Raw genomic sequence first — 26267 nt, forward strand, 5'->3', positions numbered from 1 at the left:
ATACCGTGATACTATGAGACTCTACAATTTAGGAGGTAAATAAGACTTCCCGTTTTAAAAATAGACAACAAATTAAACAGTGCAAACTTGAGAAATAATTTGACACTAAAAAGTTAGGCCATAGATTGGTTTATGGATAGTATTTGATGAAAGTTAAAGTAAAAAATTGGAGTAACAATTTATAATCAAAAGGATTAAGTACCGCGATATTATGAGACACCAGTATACAAATATTTGACCCTTTGACCTCGACCCTTGAGTTAGGACCACTTTTTAAAAATCTTTAACCTTTATAAAATTGAATCGTTATCACTAGGGCTTCGATATTTCACAGGTATATTTCTTGTGGCAAGCCCTTTCATTTGGTGTATAATATTTTACATTTTGACCTTGACGTAAGAGTAGTTTGGTCCTCATTAAAAAAAAAACTTTAACCTTGATCATAACTTTTGAACCAATAGAACTAATGATTTTATATTTCACAGGTCTATTCCCTGTGACAAGACCGTCCTTTGGGTACCAACAATTTTGACCTTTCAACCTTGACCTTGGAGTTTAACTTGCATATGAAATTTCAGCCCTCGCCATTTGCTGTCATACGGGGGAATCATTGTCTCACAAACAGAACTTGTTTGTTTGTATAATCTGTCCTTAGTCCGTTTTAATGCTTTGTGGTCATTTATGGTTAAGATACATTTGTTTATTTATATGTTGACTTCCTTGTGATCTCATTCTGCGTGTGTTTCTGTTCTGTCTTTTAGAAGAATTTTATCACACTAGTGATTTCTAGCAAAATATTCATTTTTATTGTCGCCTGGACTATCTTAAATGTCTACATTTCGATTGATGGTGTTAAAAAAAATCACCCCACAGTGCAAAATAAATCGTCAACATGGATTCACAATAACAATGCCTAATAATTCTGAATGCACAATAAAAACGTCAAACAGTGATTTAAAAAGTAAAAGCCGTAGTAAATAGCTGGCAGACTTCTCACAAAACGACTTGAAAACGCCGCTTTTAAGCTCTTGTTCCTGATAACTGAATGTAAATTTACCTTTAATATCAGGGTCAACAATGCCACATATATACATAGGACTTGGTACAGGCAAACGCCTTCCAGATCGAAGCTGTAGGTAACCTCCATCACGCATGCGTATTTAGGGAAGGCGCTTGCCAACGAAAAAGCCGATTAACAAATTTAATCCAGTTGTAAAAAATCCCCTAATATTTGTATCTTTACGATTATTTGGCTTTGTTTGAATCCTTAGTAATACTTGCCCTCTCTTTATGCATTAGGTGTGTTTGTGAAATATGTTCTGTTAAAGGCAGTCTTCATACATCCTTGCGTTCAATTTTTCAGTGAGATTTAAAATTTTTCTCATTGATGTATATCAAAAGGATTTAAAATGAAGCACATGTTAAACAAGTGGTTTGTCGGTATTCAGGAGCATTCTGGTACATAAAAATCGATCTGAATTTGTGATTTACCATGGAAGTGGAAACAAATAAAAGTATGGATTCTTCGGTAGGAATAAAGATATTGAAAAAGAATAGAAGCACACCATTTCAAAAGAGGATAGCGTCCATTGCCTTCAAGTTCGGAGATGACGTCACTGATTGGATGAACGCTGGAAACAGAGCTACTGCCAGCATCAAGACACCGAAGTATGGATTGCGCAGGCGCCCGCCTAAACTTCCATCGCCGCTGATTCGACTTCCAGCCAGCAGCATTAGTGATACCCCCACAACAATGACCACAGACTCTATTTCACGTTCGACATACGTAACTCTTCGGGGCTCTAGTATAACACCTTATGCATATCTTAATTCAGAGGCATCTCGAGCGAAACCAACAACAGCGACAGACAACGAAATTTTGTCAAGAAAGGACGCGTCTAACACGGACAGATCAACCAAAAGCATCTTGAGTCAAAGGGAAGTTCTGGGACCGATTAAACCAAATGGAAATCAGCTACCTCTCAAAGCCCATACGTCTATGGACAGACACTCCAATGGTTCTCTGGAAATCGCCAAAGTTAGCGAGTCAGCGCCATTACAACGATCCGAGTCCAAAAGAAGCTTGCCTCACCCCACGGTATGTAATATAGTTATCTATCTCACACAGGGACATTGTATTTTGATTGAATTTGTGCAGTCATGCTTATATTCTATGTACGAGTGCAACAATACTAATATACTATAGGTCTTTTGAACGTTTTTATGCTTTGTCAGCAGTCATTAAACTGAAATTGATAAATTAAGCATGCGAACTTTAGATAAGTGATATAAGAATTGAAAAATTTACTGACTGCAAATAACTCCTTAAGGTCAAAAAGTGTATCAGAATATGGTAATAGAAACAGTCTAAACAACCAGGTAGTCCCCCAATTCAGATCAATTGCTGTTTACATACACACAGGTAATATATCTGGTCTGCTTTGATAAAATGAAATAGACATGTTAAGTCTTTGAGGTCTCTATAAGTAATCCCTATCGCCTCCCGCGGGGATACACAAATCTAATCCCCGGCGTGTTCTATATACAAGATTGTCAATAAAAGAAACAGATTTCTTCAATCTAGTTCTCTGTATAATAACGGGTTATTATTGATAAAAGAATTCCAGGTTTCTTTGTAAGATTCAATCATCACTTTTACCTTTGCAGTTTTATTAGAGGGGATGTATTAAACAAATCTTTAAAGGAAATATTTTTTTTCACGTTTGTCCGATAAATTTTAAATAACAAACTCGAATGGAAGCGAATCTTGATATGTATTTTGAATTGTTTTTAATTAAATTATAAAAGCAATATGAGCTGCAACTTTGTTGTTGGAGTTTTTTGTTGCAATATTGTAAATAACCATTTCAATGAAAGAAAAATAACATTGTAAAACTTTTCTTGTTCATATTTGCAATGGAAGAACTATTTATATGCTTCGATTGAATCAAAATATCTTAACAGAAATCTGCTTTTACTCTATAATTTATAAAATATATCGTATACATCCAGAAAACACTTAAAGAATCTGATGTTAATTTACAAGCTAACTATAATTGCGTAACATTTTTTCTCATCAATAGGCTCTACACATGTATGATTATACAGTTATAATTCACAGTAAAACATTACTTTCAATACATTACCTGAATGCTTATAAATGGTCAACTTTAGAAAAGATTCATTTTTGTTTCTTTTCAAATAAGTAGATCTGGTTAATATACCTAAATTTAGTCAGAAAGGTCCGTACCTTGAGTTATGGGGATTTGTGTCAATTGAGATATTAGAAGTGGTCAGTCTCGCCGTGTCAGATTAAAGTATTGTCGGGGTCACGGGTTAAAATGTCACCAATAAAACGTATGATGGTCACAAAATCCCGAGGGAAAAATTGTTTATTTATGCACAAAATAATGAAATGAGTAAGGCTTTTGTAATTCTATACTATGTATTAAAACGCTGATCTAAATGGTGTTTCAAAACTCGGGTGCCAATTTTTTTTGGACAATTTTTAAAGCCAATATACGTACATGTAATCTTCCGTCTATAAAACAGGATGACAGGTATTTAATAAATTTTAATTAATCAATTGTAGCATGTGTCGAGGTATATATAGTCCTCAAAGTGTAAAGTGGTATTGGTTTAATTCATTGTTTATTCCAAAATCCCGTTATCATTACGATAATATAACAGATAGTTAATTACACCATCTCAGATGGCGCAACACCGGGTCCCTAACTCAGGTAAGAAAAGTTTAAAGTGGTTTAAACGATTTAAATACTATTTGAAAGTTGCTGATCGATTTATCATAAATAGGGTATAGAATTCTAGTGCGAAGGCGTGACTCAGAAAACGAATTAGGGCCTTGATTTAAAGGACTACTTTTCCTTTGAGTGTGTATCTCTTAGAAATTTAATTCATCAAACTGTATCTGAGACTTATTAAATTTGATGAAGTTAAAAATATGTAATTTGAGACCACTTTGAATGCATTTCTATTCTTTACTCCTCATACTTCATAAGACAAAAATTATCAGCATTTTGAGAGGGATAGAGGATATCGAAATGTAATAAAAACAGGATAATATATATTTTTGAAAAATAACCAATTGTTCATGGAGATATACATTAGAGCAACTGCAAATAAAACTTTTGATTAAAATTGCTTTGCTGTTTGTAGAAAACAACGGGGTGTAAATATTTCCTCATTATGATTACGCCTTAATACAACCAAATGTTTTATAGAATACTAATCTTGGAGCAGACCGATTACCATCGTCTCAAGCCATGGTCCGGAGTCCGCGTATATAGCTCTCTCCTACGATGGGAGAGGAACGTACATTTTGGCCGTGGTTTGCGACGATGACCAATTACGTTTTGTTTTGTTGTTTAACGTCCCTCTCCAAATTTTTTTACTCATATGATGACGACCGATTAGTTAAGGTGTAAAATAGGGTGGGGTCTCGTTTCTTTTTTTGTGGTGCTATTTTCATAACATTGAGGTAGGTACCGGATCAATGTAAGCTCATATGAAGACGGAGATTAGCAAACATCGATTTATATATCTTAAGGATTATTATGCCACCATTAGATAGAAGAGTCAAAACACCACTGCTAAGAAGACGCTCTCGTGATTTAAAAAATCGGTTTTCGATCTTAAAGTTATTAATCTCGCCAAGAAAGAGGGTGGTATTTTTCTTTGGTTTGTGCAGTCATCTCAAAGTGTTCAATAAAAGATCAGCCAATAACACATTAACCAGACCGAATGTTGCAATACCTTGAGTAGCAGAAAAAGGACGGGTCCAAATTCGTTTAGAAATTAAAAATTCGGTGTCTCATAAAACTTTAAATGAAGCTTGAATAGAGTCAATTTACTTATTCGTTCTGTCGCTACATGGAGTTTAAAATATTTTCACCTCTGTGAAGGATATACAATATTAGTGAACAAAGTGTAACTTTGGAATTGTAAATCAGTCTCCATAACAATGGATGCTAGAGAGGCGTTTCTAGTGGTGGAGAGCTCTAAGGCTGTGTTATATGACCCCCGATGTCCGGACTGTGAGTTACAGAAGTCACACAGCATGTTCCCGGACCTTCCCTCACGGCACAATACCTTCCTCACCACTCCCGGATCTAAGGTACTCACAAATCTGGCTTACTCGTATTCTGTAGAAATTTCTGTAGAATATTTTCTTGATGGCACCTGATTCAACCTCTGATGTTTTGGAGGTCCGTGTTTGCTCTGCTCCTTTTTTGTATTGTTTATTGGACTTTCGAGCTTGAATTTTGTTCGTTATCTCCATATATATTTCATTTAATAATGTATCATTATGCTGGCACTAGCAGATGGTTGTATGTTAAAACTTATTTGTCTTCAGAATGAATGCCTGGAATTATCTAAAGGACATGAATATCATACATAAAAGCCAGTTACATATTTTAGTGGAGGAATTATATATGTATATAGCTAAGCATAATATGCAGAAAAAAACTATCAGTCATGACCTGAAATATGCGGGACCACGAAGAAGATTGGCTGAAAAAAATCTCAGAATCAGAACACCAATAAAAAGCAATTTTAAAGCTGCATGTACTTTACACGTGAAAAATGTTAACAGTTGGTAAAACAGAAATGCCATATAAACGAATAAATCAAAATAACACGCGTATAAATCTCGAAAACTACTGTGCATTATCTTGATATCTTAAAAAAAAGAATAATTCCACATTTATTATGATACGTGTTGTCGGGGTACGTTCAGTGTATGTAATAAACTAATGAAGAAATCGTATTAAGGTTAAGATTTAAAGAGTCCTTCAGTTCCATGGATGAGATTTCATTACACGCTTAACCAAACACGATAATAAACTCTGGATGGTAATAATAAGGAAAGTAAGCATAATCTCTCGTTTATTTCTTTAAAATGTTTAATTGGCGGATGTCCCTTTAAAGTTGCTTGAGAGAAAAGTATATATTAAGTTTCTTTTCTGAGCTTTCAAGTATTCTGAATTCAGTAAAACATTTAAACAGGTGAAGGAGATCGCACAGAAGAAATATCATGCCATTTAGAACACATGTTAAATAACCACCATGTCAAAAGTTTTCTTAAATCGATTGAAAACTACCAGATAAGAACCCTTGCTAAAAGAGCACATATAAAAACGCGAAGTTTTATATTTTGATTGCAAATACCGTTATCTCTTTGACGAAGGCGGTAAATCTTTCTAAACAGCCCAGGCAAACACCAGACATACCAACTGCGGGGGTTAATGGCCCGAACTTGTGTTTTGTATGGCAGTTTTGGAAGGTCTGTCTTGTCGCGCACTTCCAAAGACCAAGGAGAGGAACTTCTAAGCATTGTTTTCATTGAAACATTATTCAAAACATCAATTATCCTATAGAGAAAAATCATATTGCGTAATGAAATGAAATAAAATAATGCTTGCTGATCATTCTCGAAAGTCCAATTAAACAATAAAAAATATGAGCAAACCAATAACAATTGAAAACAGAAGAGGAATCTTGTGCCATGAGAGAGTAAGCATCCTCTTTCCACAATGTACCCTTTGTCTAAATCAGGAAAACAAACAATTTAGTTTTAAAATAATGGTCCATCAATTTATATGCAAAAACGTAAATCAATACTCAGCATTCAGCCTAACGACAGATATTATATTTGCATACAAGGTTAATGTGGGAATCGAATGAAGAATTTGTGGAATGTTGACTTAAATAAATATTGATATATATGTAATATCAACATATTTGTCAAAGACCTGCCTCTTTTAAAAAATATTCGTAGGTAGAACGTATACTACTTGCTAATCAACTGGGAAACATTATTTCCATACGCAGGAGAAAAGTATGTTTCTCCATAAGTAAGGAAAACTGACAAAACAAAACTTGGTCATCACGTTTATCATAATAAATCTAGCTGTCACTTTACCTAATATTAACATAGTCCTAAGAATGTGGATTTAAAGTAAAATAATTTAATTTTACTTGTAAAACGTCATTTGATTGGATTAAAGATTTTATCCATTTTGTATAACATAACTTGCCTACGTCACAATGAGTTACGTCAAAAAACGTATTACTCCGCTTGACGTTACTTTTAAAATTTATTCAATGTTAATCCTTATTCTAGGGGAAAAATTGTCTCATTGTCTGCACTGAAATTAAATTATAAGGAATGAAGCTTTTTTCAACTTATATTATACGATATAACAAAACTTGGGACACTTTACGCTTTTTTATAAACCGCTTCGCGGAACTGCTCCAAGTTATGTTATATCGTATAATATAAGTTGAAATAAACTTCATTCCTTAAATAAAATAGGAAAATTTCTTGTATCTGTATTCTTTCGTTTGGTTTGGATATCGAAGAGTACATTGTTTCTTCCATTTCATTCTGAGATAATATCTGATCTCAGGTAAACTTTATCTGAATTATGTCCGTGGTATATAGCACTTGGTTTTTAAACAGACAAATCTTAATTTGAATCATCAATGAAATCAAACAGTGGATAAATATTCAAAGAATGTTAAAGATGGATGCACATGAAGATGTACTTTATCATACCCAACAATTTTTTTTTTTGCTAAAATAAATTTAAAATTTGTTATGAAGCGTTGTATTTCCAAAGATAAATATGTTTACATATCCAACCTGATATTTCAACGATTGACCATGAAACCCTGTGTCCGAACAGTTATTAACGGAGATTAATAAGAAAATTTAGAGCAAAGACAATTTTTATTGAAACTTGGCGACATTCTGACAAAACAGTTGACCTCTGTGTCTAGCCAGATTGAATAATTATGTTAGCATATTGGGTGGAGATGCTGGGTCTTCTCAGAAAACGCTGTTAACAATATTGCACAAATCATAAAAGGGCTTCCGTTGCAGTGCATTCTTATTCTCTTAAGGGGGGACCTATGTCGTTCTACGTCAAGGCAGCGTTATGTGACATCACAATAGCGACGTTTGTTTTTACCTGTTGACTTTTGCAACTGTGATATAGGCATAACATCGTTGATAATCAATTACGTACAAAATTTACAAAAAGGAAAATTTATTCATCATTAATCACAGTTTTATTTGATTTATGGAGTTTGTTAATATTAGAATTCTCTTCCTTTGGTTGATAATTCATAGCAATTTCTGTTGTTAAAAAATACCCCGATAATATGCTGATATAATAGTGCAAAAAAGAGATAAAATTCGGGAAAGAAAGCGGCTTAAATCAGGGGAAAATGTTTAATTTTATAATTACCATTGATCGATTTTCTGGAGAAAACTAAGAAAAAAATAAGAAATGTATACACTTGTATATTTGCTTATTGATTTATATAGTACATGTAGATTCTATTGTATAAAGTCATTCCTAGGTTCTAATAGGCATTGGTTGTTGACGGGGAAATTGGGGGGGGGGGGGGGGGCAGAATGAATGGAATGTAGAATTTTTTTTTTATCTATTTAAATTGTTTCTAATCAAGACAAAATACTCGTTTTCCACAAAATAATTTTATATTCAGGTGTTTGTCAGTGCTTACTTACCCTTTTTTAGTGCAGAAAGGTCAATATTTATGACACAAGAGTACAAAAATAAAAGGAAACGTCATATTTCTCGTTTATTTTATCATAAAGGTATACTTTTTTCTTTGTTGAAATAAAGAGATGAATCATTTCTTTCAAAAAATATGAATTACAAAATTTTCACACAAAGACTTTTTAAGATATTACCTGTTATGCATGTCGGAATTGTAAAAAATACGACAAGAAAAATGGGGAAATACTTACATTGTGCTCCATTATAATTTTTCAAGCGGGATGGATTTCAATGAATTTGCCTCCATTTTAAAGATACAAGTCATATAGATTAAATAAGTGTTGATTTTGAATATGATTTGACATTTTTGGTTCTTTTTAGCGCATATTTGGGGTAGAACAATAATGACTGAAAATAATCTATTTTTAGCATTTCACACTGTTTTTGCACGTGCTCCTGTGTAAAAATAAGCATATAAAGGTATTGTTTTTAATACCTAAAAATTAAGAGCAAGTGGTCAGGAAAGAAATGTCAAAGTTTTGAAAATTTCACACAAAGACTTTTGGGACATAGGTCCCCCCTTAAAACATATCAAAGAACTTGATTGTTTTATAATATATATATACGAGGGCCGTCCCATTGGTCCGTAGACCAGCAAAGTTTTGTAGGAGCTCGTGTCATGAAATCAAGAAAATGTCAAAATGACTCTACAGAAGAGACTGACGAATACCCCTTAATAGATATTAAAAAAAAATCTTATATTAAAAAACATATGCTTGTACTTTAATCGTAAAATGTTATGCTTTATCTTGCAATAACATTATTTAACATTTACATTAAATCTTTATAATGAATTAAAAAAATTGAATTGAGTTTGTTAATAAGTTTTTGCTTCCCCAAAAGATTCAAATCTGTGACGTCTATCTTTTTTGATGTTGCAGTTAGAGGATACAACAAAACATTTCTTTTTATGCGAATCACTGTAAGTGTTCGTGTTAAAACTAAGTAATTAATCAACCAACACATCTTATCTATCGCGAAACGGTTTTTCTGTAAAAACTAAAAGGATTATCTCAGAGCCCAGTCTAAGGAATTAAGGGACATGCAACGCTGGTACTTCTTTATGACTGCAATCGGTAAAAATGCATGCATTGTTGACATCCTTTAATATTTAATAGTGACTTTTAAGACGAGAAAAATGAAAAGTTTGAGGAACTATTGTTTTGTGGTTAATTTGAGCACAATGAACTAAATACACACTCAAACACCAAACAAACATGGGGAGGGGACTCTAGGGAAAATCGATTGCAGTTTGGTTAAAGTTGTATTAAGTGTGTTAAAGTCCTAAAAAATTTATATTGAAATAAAAGTCTGTGTACCTTTTATACCTGTTCTATATGCACATAGACTGAAATAGCGTATTCAAAATATTTGCAAAGAGTGATTTTAAAATAAATTCAATTGGCACGTTACCCAAACGCTGAAAAGCTTGTAAACTGACTAACGATCAAAAGAGGCCGGCACTCAACGGAATAAATGTTTTAATAGATAAAATTCGAACCATGCATCAATTCATAAAACACAAGCCTATTGTGTACTGTCATTCGATAAAGGATATTTAACATTCGTCACACACCAGCAGTTTTGAAAACTCTAGATGTATGCCGAATGAGCGTGGAGGATAGTAGCGACCGGAGGGTCCGCGTTGTTAAGGGTTGCCGCTTAGAACAATGGTGATTTAGCAAAAACAATACGGCTACAATATTGTTCCATTTGTTATCTTATTTTAACAAAGAAATTCATCACACTCCGGTTAATAATCTAATCGTTTATTTGTACACCGATTGTATTCAAAGTGAACATAGATTCCATGTCTTCTTTTGCAACTGTGTGATTTGGTAATGGAAGACTCCTTGCTTTTGAATCATGGATTCACATTCCTTTTAACAAGTTCTAGTAACTTATAAAACATGGGTGAAGATGTGATTCAACAGAAGAATGGTTTTCAAGATGAATTATGCACAATTTTCGGATTTAAACTATTGAACTAGCTACTGACATAGATTTGGAATTATCAGAATGGAGAGTGGAGAACTAGCTCTAAGTGTTCGTGACCTGTATCCCTCCAATGTTAATTCTACCGGACCAATTTCTACCTCTGGACCAATCACAACCTTCGTTTTAGAGGGCACAAAACTCAAAGTACCGGAGGTATGGGTTGTCAAATTTTTCGACGAAAGCATGTGCACGTAATTCGGCATTATTATAAACCTTAAGGAATTAAAATTAATAAGTTACTAATATGCAGAATGGTAAAGTTGTGTCTATTTTCCCCGGAAAAGTTATTCGAGAGTGATTAAAGTTTAATCACTTAAATCTCCTGAAATCTCCGAGGCAGTCGGCCCCAGTGTTTCTTTCGTTCGATGAACTTCTGACTTATAAACTACATCAACCTTCCATAGTTTGTACACCCTCTATGAACTCATGGTTCTTGCATGCATCTCCAAATCCCATTGTTTTCTTTATTTTCCTTTACTGAATATAGGACTTTTAAAAAAATATATTGCATTCATTGTACATGTATTACCAAGTCTCAAAAAAGATGATTTTGTTAAGTGGCCGCCTGTCCTTTACTGACAGGCTTTATAAAGTGATTAAAGACTTTAAGAGATCAATATGTTCATGGAAGTACAATTCATACTGATACAATGTAAGAATTTATTTTTAAGATACAAGTTGTGTTTGTGAAACACTATGCACCCGGCGGCAACAAAGTTGAAAAAACATATTTTTAGCATATAGGTCACAGTCAAGGTCACAAAGTCATTGATCTTGGTGTCATTTGAAAGAACTTGATCAGTGAAGTTTGCATACTAAATATGAAGTCTCTATCTCTCATGGTTCAAAAGTTATGGTAAAAGTTCAAAAAGTTATTTTTAGCATAAAGGACACAGTCAAGGTCACAAGGTCATTGACCTTGGTGTCATTTGAAAGGGCTTAATTAGTGAAGTATACATGCCAAATATTTAGTCTCTATCTTTCTTCGTTCAAAAGTTATGGCGAAGGTGATTTGAGAAGTTAGCCGACAAAAAAGCTATATTTAGCGTATAGGTCACAGTCAAGGTCACAAGGTGACCATGGTGTCATTTAAAAGAGTTTAATCAGTGATGTATGCATACCAAACATGAAGGATCTTTTATGGTTCAAAAGTTATGGCGAAGGTTCAAGTTTCCAAAAAAAACCTTATTTTCAGCATATACAGTAGGTCACAGTCAAGGTCACAAGGTCATTGACTTTGGTGCCATTTGAAAGAGCTTAATTAGTGAAGTATGCATTCCTAATATGAAGTCTCTTTTATTCATGGTTCAAAAGTTACGGCGAAGGTTAAAGTTTGCAGACAAACAGATAAACAGACAAACAGACAGGACAAAACAATATACTCCTCGGATCTTTCGATGCGGATGCATAATAAGCGTTGCAGTATCTTTCAAAAATTCAAAAGTTTCAATTCAAACTCTAGTACAGTAAACAATTTCAGCTACTTGTAAAAGCATTCACCCTTTATTGCCTGTAAATTTCTGAAAGGCAAAGTTAATGAAAAACACTTCTCTCCAACGGAAGTTTGTAAAATGCAATTCTAAAACAAGACCTGCCTTTACGTGTTTTTGTTTTATTACAGTAGCTTTGTTATAAATCAAGACATACCCTTTCATGTTTTCGTTTTATTACAGTAGCTTTGTTATAAAACAAGACTTACCCTTTCATGTTTTCGTTTTATTACAGTAGCTTTGTTATAAAACAAGACTTATCCTTTCATGTTTTTGTTTTATTACAGTAGCTTTGTTATAAAACAAGACTTACCCTTTCATGTTTTCGTTTTATTACAGTAGCTTTGTTATAAAACAAGACTTACCCTTTCATGTTTTCGTTTTATTACAGTAGCTTTGTTATAAAACAAGACTTACCCTTTCATGTTTTCGTTTTATTACAGTAGGTTTGTTATAAAACAAGACTTACCCTTTCATGTTTTTGTTTTATTACATATATTAGCTCTGTTATAAAACAAGACTTACCTTCACTTCCAATTCAGTGAATAAAATATATTTCAAACTAAGACTTACCTTTACCTGTTCTGTTTTATTACTGTTCTACAACAAGACTTACCTTTATTTTTTTTTTTCATTTCAGTTTCGTCATATGTCCTACACAAACCGGACGCGGACGTCTATGGATGATGGCGAGTTTAATATTAATCCAGAGCCCGTGCCCTACCAACCCCAAAACTTCATGTAGGTTATATTTATTTATAAAGGAGGGTAGGAAACACTACAACTGTAGAGATAAGTTGACAATAGAAGGGTAGAAAAATACGGAATATTGATGTATTTGTTTCTCAATGTTTCTCATTTCAATGGAAAATAATAGACATCAAGATGTTATTTGTAAATAATTTTTTGGCATCGCCGAAATTTAATTTTAACATTTGGGTTATCCTGTACATATGTTGCTTAAAAATTGAGTTGATGTAAAATATTTGCAGTCTAAATGCGATACATATGAATTAAAATGGCAGGAAAAAATTGGAAAACGCGCGTACGTAAAAGAAGATGTCTGTTAAAAAACCCCAGCTCCTCAGAATTTGAACAATAGTATCACAACGCCCTCAAACAGGGCATTTAAAATCGATCAGAATAATCTGAATTCAAAGGCTCCTAATCTAAGGAATTGTTCATTTTATAATTCAACAATTGTCTATTCAGCAAAGGCTTAATGACATGCATAAGTAATTAAAGTCGTTAACTGGTCTCAACCTCTGGATTTTGTTGAATAGAAGCACACGTTCCTTGTCGTGAAACATTATGGGACAGGACTAAATCCCACCAGTATTTATACGGACGGTTTTGACTGAATTGTTTAAATAGATATGTACATCAATTGCAATTAACCCTGAACATTGATTTCAAGTACAAGCTTATTAAAAAGGTCAAATTCTATTTAAATTTTTAAATACGGTGACATTATTCAATGTTCCGTCTATACGCTGAAAAAAATGCTAAAAAAACTAACAAAGTTATGGAATATCTGAGATAAAAAGGTTGTATGTGTTATATTTTCTTGATAATTTATATGCTGTTACAAAAAGAATCAAACAACCATCCATTTAAAAACAAATACAATGGAATATAGAGATAACGAACAGTATTTCAGCTCAAAGTCCATTCAGACATTATGAATAAGGAACAAAGCAAACACAAGCCTCTCAAAACATCAGTGAGATTAGGTGCCATGAAAGAGTAAGCATCCCCTGCCGACCGGTCAAATTCGCTGCTTGCTCCTTTTCATGAGCGGTGAAAAATCTGTAGACAACAAAATGTGTAAATGATGGCATAACAATTAGAATTAAAAACCTTCTTCATTATAAATGTGTTTGACAATATAAGATTGTCCTCTATGAGGCTGACTACTTTTGACACAGTTTGTATTGAGACTTTCTCTATAACTAGGCAGTCCGAGTTACCCCGGATAGAGTGAGTATTACAGGTGTCAAACATGGAAACGTTCTGGATAGTTCTGTAACACAGGATCTTACTATTTTCTTCATGTCAATGAAAACATGATAAAAATAGAGAAAAAACAAATTTAATAACATTTTCCTACTAACCCTGATTGAAATATTTGAGAAAGACAAAAGAAATGACGTTTGTTATTAACAGAAATATAGTCCTTCATTGCATCTTTAATGGAAACATTCTTTTAAGCATTAGGCATGAAATTTCAAACTAAAAAGCATGGTTTGATGTTCAATGTATACCTACTGATAAATTGTAGTTATGTTGTTTGTCGTGCAAATAATCCCTAGGTTTTTCGTTTATTGTCTATGTATTTTTTTTTCTATCTTTTGCGATCACATTTTTTAAATCAAAAAGTGGGACATACCTTAAATGACAGTTTATGTAAAATAATTTCATTTCAAACAGGTCGTCCACATTACTTAAGAAAGTTCCTATACCAAAACGTCATTTAGATTCCTTTGGGGGTTATGAATATTCATTAGGTTCTAAGCGCGGAGTGATACTACACACAGATCGGTACCAGGTGAGCGAATTTTACCTCATTTTCTATGTTTTCCTCTCCTGTCAAAATATAAACCCATGTACAGTTGATTTTGATTGTATCTTGGTATACTAATTGTGTTTTAGAGAGACGGTGCTCTTTTGGTAATAAATAAATGGGCTAGATCAAATATTCTTAGACGTTCAATGTTGCATGTTTTACTCTGCATGTTATTAAAATGTTTTGTTTTGACGCTAGATCCTAGAATTTGAATGTTGTGATTCAGTGAAACAACTTACTTTCTTTTTTAAGTTATGCAAAGTGCTTAAGATATATCAATTTGATGAATGTTAATTTCATTTTTTAGTGGGATGCCCCTAAGTCTTTCGAAGGGTAGGTACATAAAAAAATCAATAACTTGATAATTTAAAAAAACACAATTAAAGGGGTATCGTCAATCTTAAACATGTTTATATATATAGCTTTGACTTTTGTATCATTTTGCTATCTAACTTTCAGAATGAGCCAGAGGGATCGACTAAAGGCCGAGCTGGAGTACATGGAAAGATTGCGCGGAATAAAACGACGACGAGAAATGTTACCTCACCGAGCCCAGCTCGACCTTCTCATGGGGGGAAAGAAAGTCGAATTTTCTGAAAGGTAGGAAACTTTGGAGTATAACTGTTTATATTTCAAATTTTAGCTTAATATATGTTTTTTTTATTATTAATTAATGTTTAAAACAAAGAAAACACAGGGAAAAGTGAATACAGCATACATAAGAAATCAATTTCCAAACTATAAGATTTACAGTAATAAAAATGTATTAAAATTATTTAACAGATTTGACATCCAAAAGGAGATTCAAAAATTGAAATCCTTGATCATGCCTAGAAATGCCAGGGATTTATTTCATGGAAGGGGTTTTCAGCTACCAGAGTAAGATTTTATCGATATTTCATAAAAAATAAATGTTTAATGGCAAATTTTTACTATGTACAATTAATAATTATGTATAATTTATTATTTTGTACAGCATGCACTCGTCAATGAAGCCACGGCGGCCACCGATACTGGATTACGACAGTGATGAGGACAGTGAGTACACATCAATACATGACGTCATCAAAATGAGCGTCCATCTATATATGCTAAATTTATTTTAATAATCTTTGTAGAGCTTGGATTACTACATTCCTTAGTGTTGAACTGTTGTGTAAATGTCTTTGTTCACATAATGTTTATCTTCATGCTAAAATATTTAGTTCAATTAGCAAGATATAGAAAGTAGTTTGTACATGTATACATCTTTACTCTTCATTCAAATTAAAACTTCTTATAACATGTTCTTTAGAATACGAGTAAGTATTCTACGGAGGAATTTAGGTAGGTACATTCAACTGATTATTTCAAATACATCAGCCATTAAAACTTTTTTCAGCCTCAGTTCCTTCTAGTCATCGTCTTGGCAAACAGACAGTTGACCCAGATACTGGGTTACCCAGACCGAGGCTAAGGCAAAATGCCGGCCAACTTCCGAGAATTGACAACAGAAACATGATAGGTACTTATATACCACAATCATTGCGTGGCTTCCCTGTTTCTGATGAAGTGTTCTTATAATGATTTATTGTTTCTTACTTAACCCACCATAGGTGTATCCCGTTAAACCCTAATATCTAATGCAGTTCATAAGCTACAGTATAACCTTGCTTTCTACGTACATGTAGCATGTAACAGTTCAGAATGCAGTTCATGCTTATTTTCTGTGTTGTAATGTTATGCTTTTGTAAAGTTTCGTTTTGTGAAAAGAATTCTAGTCTACGATCAAGTTTAATTAGTTTTAAACGACAACAGGTATATGTATTTTATATTGGTAAATATTTATGCAGAAGACCGACATTATCTCTCCTTTGAAGCTGAAGGTAGTATGTATAATCAAGTGAATGTAAACAATATAACGCAAAATAAATTCAAATGTATAATGCATGGACATGTCTGCATAATTATTTTGTTTTCTAGAATCTGCAAGTTAACTCCGAACAAAATAATACATTGCTTCCTGTTTGGACGACAAATTAATGCATAACCCTGCTGCTTAAAAATAAAATAAAGATACATTGTTCAGAACTGTATAATTATAAATCAAGAAAGATATGAAGATACTTCTGAAAGAAATAAATAAGAATAAAAGCACATTTACAACCCATAAATGGATAAAATATTTTAATTTTTATTGTGTAATGGTAGCACTGTTGCATGTTTTGAGTAGCACGTGACTGACGCGTGACCTGTTCTCCTCCTTCAGGTTCTACTGATTCACCTCTTCTTCTAGCCAGAGAAAAGCGCACTGTAGATCAAATAAAAGCTAGAATTAGCATTCCCGCAGGTTTGATCACATGAATCTCACTTTTTGATATTTTTTGCTTCCCAAGCACACTTTACACTTTACTTCATCATGAAAATCATGTATTTATTTAAACGGTAATTATTGATTCTTTGACGAATAGTAAATCTTAAGTGAGATATGAATTAGAAAAAAATTATTGGTTTTATTTATTGTTGCGTTCGGACTTGATTGTTGTGGCAATAACACGAACTTTGATCCATCTAATATCATCCTACCCAGATAGCTTAAGCACACGCCAAAGAGAGGGGGAGTGACCACGCTGTCTTCATTATTGTGTGAAACATACTTACGATTTCATTGCATTGGAACCTGAAACTGACCATTTCCTGTAATTTGTGACGTCATTTCCTGTGTGTCTTCTTGTGTAAAAGCTTGCTTCTGCTTTTGTTCTTATGCTGCTTTGTTTTTGTTTGAGTTCGAGATTTGCACCGTTCATGTCGAGAAGAGAGGTTTGTGACATCGTTTGTTGTGTGCCTTTTGAGGGTAAGAGCGGTATCATTTAAAATATGATACACCATTTCTAAAGAAAAAGATGAAAAGTGTAAACGATGTGGGATCGATCTTTGCAATTGACTTTTGAGAACAAGCAGTGTATCGTATCTGATATGATACCCAAAGAAGTAACATTTCTAATTTTGTATTGCTGTACATATAAGTTGAATGGAGGACAAACTTCCTATTCCATTTCGATTTCAATGAAAAAAATAGCAGCAAAGATAGAGAATTTAGGCGGCGTATATTGTATTATTCGGTCTGTGATTTGACTGCAGAACTTCAGCGAGGCCGGAGACCTATATCAATCAAATCACATGACATGGCACAGGAAACGCACCGGTTTTCGGAGGAAGGGCCTTGGACACGTGAAAACTTTGCTCGCCAAGGTACACTCATTTCATTTTTTCCACGACTTTGAATAAGTGACTTGTAAACATTTGTATTTTATACCTCATCATTTTTCAAAGAAAACAGTTGTTCTAGAGCTATGTCTGTATTACAAAACATAATTTATGTATTATAGTTCCTTTTGAAAGTAATCTTTGTACTTGAGTATTTGCTATATATGACTTGTTGAACTGTTGAAAATCATTTTTTAATTGATGTATTGTATGCAAACAACTGTCAACAGAAAGCATATTTATTTATTTAGGGGGTTTTGAGTAACAAAAATAAAATTTAAAGTAATACTAGTGGTGGGATAGTTTTATTTCAAAGCCAGTTTCATGCAGTATTTTTCAAATAGGTCGAAATTTTGGTAAGCCTTGATCTGTGTAAAAGTGTTTTTATTGCTAGTTATTTGGATATCAGTCATGAAATTTGTACCTGCATGCTGAGTGATCAAAAACAACTAATCTTGACATAAGTTTTGGATTTTTTCTTTTCTCTTTTCTCATGAAAATTCTGATAATGTACACGTAAATCGGCGTTATTATTAACTTTGCATGCATTGTTACGAATGCCAATGTTTACAGTATTTCTCTTCACACCTCTGATTTTCAAACTTCTTCAACCAGAGGCATTCTATTGATTTAAAAAAGCATGTGTTTGAAAGCATAATTTGCATGACTTTTCCGCGTAACATTTAACTTTCTACGAAGTTTCATAGAACTGCGCTTCATTTTTGCAGCATGTCATGTATGGTTTCCAAATAACTTGGCAGTACTAACATTTATGCCTTTTGTACCTTACTTTAAGTTTTCTTAAGGAAGCTCTAAATACTGCTCACGGAAGATTTCTGATTACATGGTAGTTTTATTGCAGACAGAGTTATCTGCCCTTTGATGTGAGCTGATTTAATTGAAAATTTACTATGAATGAACAACTTAAATCATTAGAAAATAGAATTATTTTTAACCATAATTATTGAAAACATGATTTGTATGCATTTTCCAAAACAAAAGAAAACATTAACAGTGTTTTCTTTTCACTTATTCTTTGCCATCTTCTAATACATGTATCAATCCTACAGAAATATTGCAAATATTGGGTAAAGATAATTAATATACAAACCTTTATTTAAAAAAATTATACAACTTCCAAAAAAACCCCCTATTTTCATTATTGTTTAGAGCTTCTTTAATGGGTAATTTTTTATTGATTAGTTTTGACATGTTTTATCTTGAGTCTGTCATTGATGTAAATATATCGTGATAATTATTTATATGATCGAGATTTAGGGTGGACCAGGAATGATTTAAAATCGTACCTGCCTGAGCCTTTTTATGAAATCTTTAATTCCTCCCTAAAATTATTCGTAGAGATTCTGAATGGTGACGCCTGAAGCAATTTTTTCCACTGTAAACAAAAAGGAAAAAAGTCAGAAATAAAATAATTTTTCTGTTTTTAATTTTAAAATGTAAAAAAATTATATCGACCATTTTGTAATATAAAAAGTAGTGCTAAGTTTATATAAGAATTAGCTTAAGAAGAAATTAAGTAATCATAAATTCTGTCTAAAAATGCTGCATATATTGGAAAATTACCCACTCTCTACTTTTCTTGAATTTTGTAAAATTTTAAGATATATTTGCAAATAGTGAAATGCACATGTATATATTTATGTAAGTCACGAAACTATTGAATGCTTTGCAAATGATAACATTAAACTTAATTGGGGATAATACATAATCATCTTTGGTACTTGTGCATGCAATGCTTGGCCGCAAAAAATATATACAAAGGGAATTATTTCTAACCTCTAGGCAGCGTTTTTAAATGGATTAAGAAATCAATATGTTTCATTAATTGCATGGTCGCTAATTTGAGTATACAAATATATCTAATTAACCCTTCCGCTGATATACTTACCGGATTAGAAACACCTCTAATACAGTTAACCCGTTTAAAATCCAACCAAATTCTGCTTGAAGACTTCTTTTCTAAATCAAACCAACATAATCAAATGCCAAGAGGTCAACACGATGCTATAAAATGTGGAATTTGTACGGAGTTCTCAAGTAATTTGTAAAGGATCGACAAAATGATCGACTCTGAAAAGGAAGAAGAAGACAGGGTGACAGTCACTTTAAGTAAAAACACAATTCTGCTTCAGTTGTCCAGATGTAAGTATTTGCCTCTGTTTTTTCATGGTTGATCAGAAACATGCAATCATCTCGCGAGTCTTCCAGTGCTACAAATTGCTAGGAGCTAGGCATTCTTCATCACTCGTCTAACTATCGCTTTTTCGTAGTGTTAATATTATGGCTAAAATATAACATGTTATCATGCATGCTTTCCATGTTGCATTTAACCAGAAGATGTAATTAATATTATATTTAATTTAACAAAATCCCATATTTATCTCCCATCAGTTATTGAGTGGCTACTAACTGAACTGACCTATGTATGGCGTAACAACAAATGTATGAGCCATCGGAGGGAGAAATGTAAAGATATTCTCTCTATAAACATAAAATACAATAATTTACCTGCAACTCTTTAATCATTAATTAGGTATGAGTCCTGCCTACCTGAAGCGGTCACGTACAAACATCCAGTCCAAGATGGATTCTGTGGTCAACAGAAGCGCCACCTTACCGGAAGCGACCGATACACAACTGAAGTAAGTTGATAGGATTCAAACGTATCTTGATTCACATACATGTATATAGCCTGTAAGGCGAATCGTTTATTATTACTCGTATTTGTTATCTATGCTCAACATTTGTGAACATGGAAATTCAATTAAAGATATTATTATTGAAGTATATAAGTAGTTTGCATAAAGTAAAGACTCGAAAAATAGACAATTAGGGAACTATAATCCAACTACCAGACTAGTGTCCAGATATTAAAGGACTGGGCTCTGCCTGTGTGAAACGTGTCATACCGCTCACCGAAAATAAACTGATATACTAAAAATCCTAGCAAAAAATCTTTCAGAATGCAAATGTAATAGCTCTGGATTTTGCAGACTTTCGACAAGAAATGACACTAGCTGACTAGTGTCCAGATATTAAAGGACTGGGCTCTGCCTGTGTGAAACGTGTCATACCGCTTACCGAAAATAAACTGATATACTAAAATCCTAGCAAAAAATCTTTCAGAATGCAAATGTAATAGCTCTGGATTTTGCAGACTTTCGACAAGAAATGACGCAGTGAAAAGAGTGGAAATTCCTTCCGCTGGCAACTTACCAAAATCACGGGGTGCAGAGAAAGTGGAGCCGATGATAGACTCGTCCAAGAATCCTCTACAGATTGACAACTTAAAGGAAAACTTGTGAGTCCCTGCATGTTGGATAATTAAATCATATTTTATTTCATATTAGAAAATGCACAAAAGTAAAAATTAGAAGTATTTGCTACATGTTTATACCTATATAGTACAACAATCAGAAAAATGAAATCTAATTAAAAGATAGATAGAAATAAGATATACATGATTGTATACGTCTAGTACCGGTATCTCAAATATTTATGTGTAAACTGTAGTGTAGAATTCGCATTCTGTAACAAGCGGCAAATAGCAAAAGTAAGAATATTTTATTGACTTGGCCTGTGATAATTCTCGTATCAGGCCAGAACAAGACGTGGCTGCCCTGGAGAGAGTGGAATCTCGCCTGTCAGGGCGGTCCAAACTCGCCGACAGTCCAATGAAGGCCCCCACACCGAACCCGCTCAGGGTAATAGTCTCAAGCAAATATGTCTACATGTATAACAATTTTGCTGAGTTTAACTTGTCCTTGTCTTTTAATTTTTGAAGTTATAGTTTTATGCAGTTTAATAATTATACATTATTGTTGTCCTTGGCAATTCCATTAACCTAATTCTTGTTTGATAAACGAACATCTGTATAATCTGTAAGATAAAATGACTGCATTTCCCCAGGGGAGTGAACTCTCTCACTTACTTCCTGAGGAACAAAGGGATGAGCTCAGAAAAGCTTTCCAGAAGTTGGACACAGATGCAGATGGGTAATCACAAATTTACTGTAAATTGTAAACGCTTTTGAGGTGTGTTTAGCTTTACATGTATAAAGAAGATGAAGATGTGCTGATTAAGTTTTCCTTTTTTATAGTCATCTGATGTATCAACAAGTGAAATCGCAACTTCCTCCTCAGATGACATCACAACAAGAACGGTTTTTGAAACAGGTGTGTATTCATAGAGATGTTCCTGAAATTCTAAACGTCAATAATGTAATTTGTGCAGCATATTACTCTCTTGGTAAATTGAATAAAATATCATGATCTAGACCTGTGTACATGTTTAATTTTTTTTTAGTATGACTTTTTTATTTTATAGGTATATGAAATTACTAGTTCCAGTACGTTTTTCGGTGTGGACGAGTTTATGACCATGTCAACACTCACCAAGAAAGTACAAAGCCTCAAGTAAGGGTTCACTGAGATTTTAATCAATACTTAAATGTACAAATCATTTCATTTAAACTGTACATGTGATGCAAACAAATCGGTAAGCTTTTGAGTACTACTATCTCTGAAAAAGAATACATTCAATCTTAACATTAGTCCATAAATGGACTAAAGATGTTATATATATTTTAATTTTATGATCATTTTGAATTCCAGAGAGGAGGCAGCCGACAGCTTCGGTAACCTTGACTTCTCTTCGCTACATAGCAACATCGTCAAATATGTGGTAAGATATTTCTTAGAAATTGTCCGCAACCAAAGAGGCGTAAAGACTGTTTATAATTTCTATTATAGTCAATGGGCATACATTATTTCAAGAAATAATTGATGATAGAATACTGGATGCAATATGAAGAAAAGTTTGAACATCATCTCTTGTTTAGAATCTCATTGTTTACCTTGCTCATAATCTGACCAGTGTAGTAAATAATTTCAGGACTTGTTCCAGTCCGTGGACCGGAATCAGCGAGGTAAAATCTCGCTAGAATCTCTACAGGAAGTCCTGTCTACCGCGCAGGAAACTGATCTCTCAGCAGACGATAAAACCTGGAACAAAATTCTCGACGTCATAGAGCCTGTAAGTCACGCGATTAATATTTTACCATGAAAATGATTATCCTTCATTTAGTGGTGAATAAGTATATAACTTTATTATTGATTATTTTCCTTTTTATTGTAGGACGAAGGAGTAAAAATTAGCAAGATAGAATATCTGGCACATATACCGTACTTCCTGACCCTTAAACTAAAACCCGGTCCGGGGTCCGTCCCTCATGCAGGGCGATTCCAGTGATATCGTCACTATAAAACGCAACCAACAATGGACAATACGTTTTTATCATCATTATATCTAATCATTTCTGACTATAGAGGTCCGTCCAGTGTTATTTATTCTGTAACTACCGGTATGTCTGACAAACAATGATATACATGTACTATTGTTTACCAAAGCCAATCTGTGATATCAGTAAATCCATTTATACATTGTGTGTCTTTATGTACATGTAAATGTTAACTTGTTCATTGCTATTATATATACATGCATGTTTTATGCCAATTTGTATGAAATGAATATTTTCTCACCCTAAGAATAACCTAAATAAAATTGAGAAATGAAATTTAAAGTATTTGTTGTAATATAAACTAAACTTGGGGATACTGTGAGCATAGAGCTCACAAAATGATTCCCCCCGTTTCCATATTAGCATAATGTGGCAAAATCCATTTTTTACTTTGAGAAAACCCAGATGTCTCTTCGATCAAAACACCAGATAGAAAGTGCTAATGACAGTATGTTATAAGATCCTGTGAAATGTCAATTAAATTTAAGTCAATGGCATATATAGGAGAAGTTGTTAATAAGAGTTAGGTAGTCCCAGTGTTACTGTCCAGGTTTATGGTATGGGAAACCCAAAGTATCTGTCAACAGGTTAAATAAATCGAAACGAAATAGAAGATTCACAATAGTAACCGTGTACCAAAAGATTATGCGAAAATCTCAATAAATTTCATTCAGTGATATAGCAGGAGTTGCGGATAAGAGAAGGTTACCATATTAAGTATGTTACTATGGAAAGAATGACAGTGTTTAAGTTTTGCTATGGTAAACCCCAAATGTCTCTTCGATCCAAACGTAAAATAAGAGATGCATGCACGATTTCATTAGGCTATATACAAATCAGATTTTTGTGAAAGATATCGGTAAATTATATTCAAAAAGATATTGACGAACAAGTTGATGAATCAGTCGTGTGTTAACATTTAAATATTTTTAGCTTCTTTTCTGCAACCACTCAACCAATTTCAACCAATTTTGGCATAAAGTATTTGTTTGTGAAGGGGAACAAAAATTTTGAATTTTATCGTCCCTGTCCCCCTGGGGACTTAGGGATGGGGCCAAAACCACTAAAATTAATGCAATCTTTAAAAATCTTCTTTACTTCTTAACATCAAGCTGTCAGACTGTTGGGATGATTGTAATCAGCATTAAGTCTTCTACCAAATTTGTGAAATTCATGGCCTCAGGGTCAGGGGTTCTGGTTCTAGGACGGGGCTATAAAGATTATATAGTTAACATCCATTATTTCTTTGAAAATCATCTTTTTTGCCCCTGGGCATGAAACAAACCAACCAAGTACATAGTTATGATGAGCAAGTATGTCTCTTCCAACATTATGAATTTCATGGCCCCAGGGTTGGGGACTCTGGTGTTAGGGTGGGGCTGTATTGATTATATGGTGAAAATATATCAATTCTTTGAAAATCTTCTCCTCTGCTCCTTGGTTTTAGATAAACTAACCAAGTACATAAATATGTTAGATAAGGCTACCTCTTCCAAAATGGTTAATCTCAGGGCCCCTGTGTGTACAGGGGTGGGGGTTAAAGTTTGAAAATAAGTGAATGTAATTTTTGGTTTTGTCAAAATTTATAACTAAATAAATTTTATAATCAAATTTCCAAAACAAAGACCAGATATTAATTATCACACCTACCAGACAAAATGTTTCTCAATTTTCAAAAGTCACAGAAAAGTTTTATTTTTTAACATTGATATATTGTCATCTTCAAAACATTTTATCATTTTATTTTACTGAATGACTTATTATTTGATAATCTTTACTTCAAAGTTGACAGTTAAGCATATTTAGTAAAAAATGGGTTTATTAGAGCAATAAAAAATGAACCAACATGAATGGGCTTTTATTCTTCGTTAACGCTTAAATGATGGACACGTAAATTTAAAATTTATTTCATGATCATTTGTCTAAAAGATGGAATCTGAACCCATTCTATATGAAAATCGAAAATTTCTGAAAAAATGTACGCTTCAACCAGTCCGTTCATTTAAATCACACTGACCGACGTCAATAATTCATATACTTCGTAGCGTAGTGGTTAAAGCGGTCGGTCTTGGACCAAATCCTGCGCTATGGAGAGAATTCGAATCATACATGAAGCTTTTTCTGTTTTACTTTTACATATCTTAAAAATATGAGTGAAAAAATAAATTATTAAGGGTCCTCCACACCATGTGACTTGTGACGTATATAGAGAAAAAATATTTTAACTTCCGGCTTTATCGAGTTTATGGATGGACGATTTGGCCTAGCACCGTTTGTAAACAATAAAACATGGCTGACATGATCACGGAGTGACGGATGGAAAAAAAGATGTGCAGATTTTTTAAATGAAAGAACAACAGACGTTTTGGATTATGTTACATAATAATTCGTAAACAACAGGTACCGGGTATGACAAATACATGTACTAGGTTATTTATACTTTCAGGCTAATCAACCGAGTCTGTTTTGATAGTTGAAATTTCGGCACACTAATTTGTGCGTTTCAATAAATAAATACATTATCTCATTGTGTGTTTATAAATATTGATAAAATAGTGTTTGTTTCCTCTTTTATATCTGTCCACTTCAGTGACCAGTAATTACTCAATATAGTATGGTGACGTATGTGGAGACTTGCCAAAGTTTTTGAGTATTTAATATACAGGAAAGATAACTAAAAATAACTTTGATACCAAAGATTTTGAAAATGTTTTTTCTACATCAGTGCATTTAATTCTAATTCAATTTTTTGATGTAATCTAATTCATTAATGTTTCTTCTCTACAAAAGGAGTCCTTATTGATTTTTCTCAAGATGTATTTTAGAGAAAATGAGTTTTATGTACTTTTTATAAATAAAATAAATTTCTGTAAAAAATATGTTGATCGATAAAATTAAGTTTTTATGGTTATTCTGTGAGCTTAAAAATATACAAAAGGGTAAGACAAAATTTGTTGTGCTAGGTATGAAAACGCCTTGGGAAAAATTTCTTGAAACGTGTGAAATAATCTTTTTAAATAATCAATATAAAATACATT

General features: G+C 33.2%; 1 protein-coding gene across 8 annotated transcripts; it reads left to right on the forward strand.

Annotated features, from left to right (window-relative positions):
* The first annotated feature begins 1149 nt into the window (after window positions 1-1149).
* Window positions 1150-23498, forward strand: LOC134275261 (uncharacterized). 8 transcript variants are annotated; one of them, XM_062757529.1, is made up of 19 exons: window positions 1150-2098; window positions 12738-12838; window positions 14054-14077; window positions 14528-14645; window positions 14971-14996; window positions 15123-15263; window positions 15447-15542; window positions 15640-15701; window positions 16045-16167; window positions 17784-17894; window positions 20464-20572; window positions 21088-21231; window positions 21529-21634; window positions 21840-21925; window positions 22030-22105; window positions 22257-22345; window positions 22544-22613; window positions 22824-22964; window positions 23067-23498. In XM_062757529.1, the coding sequence occupies exons 1-19, from the start codon at window positions 1493-1495 to the stop codon at window positions 23178-23180; spliced, it is 2343 nt and encodes a 780-aa protein (XP_062613513.1). In that variant the 5' UTR covers window positions 1150-1492; the 3' UTR covers window positions 23181-23498. The 8 variants fall into 8 exon arrangements, with proteins under 8 accessions (XP_062613513.1, XP_062613516.1, XP_062613515.1 ...); XM_062757532.1 differs by lacking the exon at window positions 17784-17894 and adding an exon at window positions 16496-16531 and having other exon boundaries at window positions 1151-2098; XM_062757531.1 differs by lacking the exon at window positions 17784-17894 and adding an exon at window positions 16912-16992 and having other exon boundaries at window positions 1151-2098.
* The last annotated feature ends 2769 nt before the right edge of the window (window positions 23499-26267 follow it).

The sequence above is a fragment of the Saccostrea cucullata genome, unplaced genomic scaffold (genome assembly GCF_032062105.1).
Source record: "Saccostrea cucullata isolate Sc308-1 unplaced genomic scaffold, CSIRO_AGI_Scuc_v1 ctg2667, whole genome shotgun sequence".
Taxonomy (NCBI): domain Eukaryota; kingdom Metazoa; phylum Mollusca; class Bivalvia; order Ostreida; family Ostreidae; genus Saccostrea; species Saccostrea cuccullata.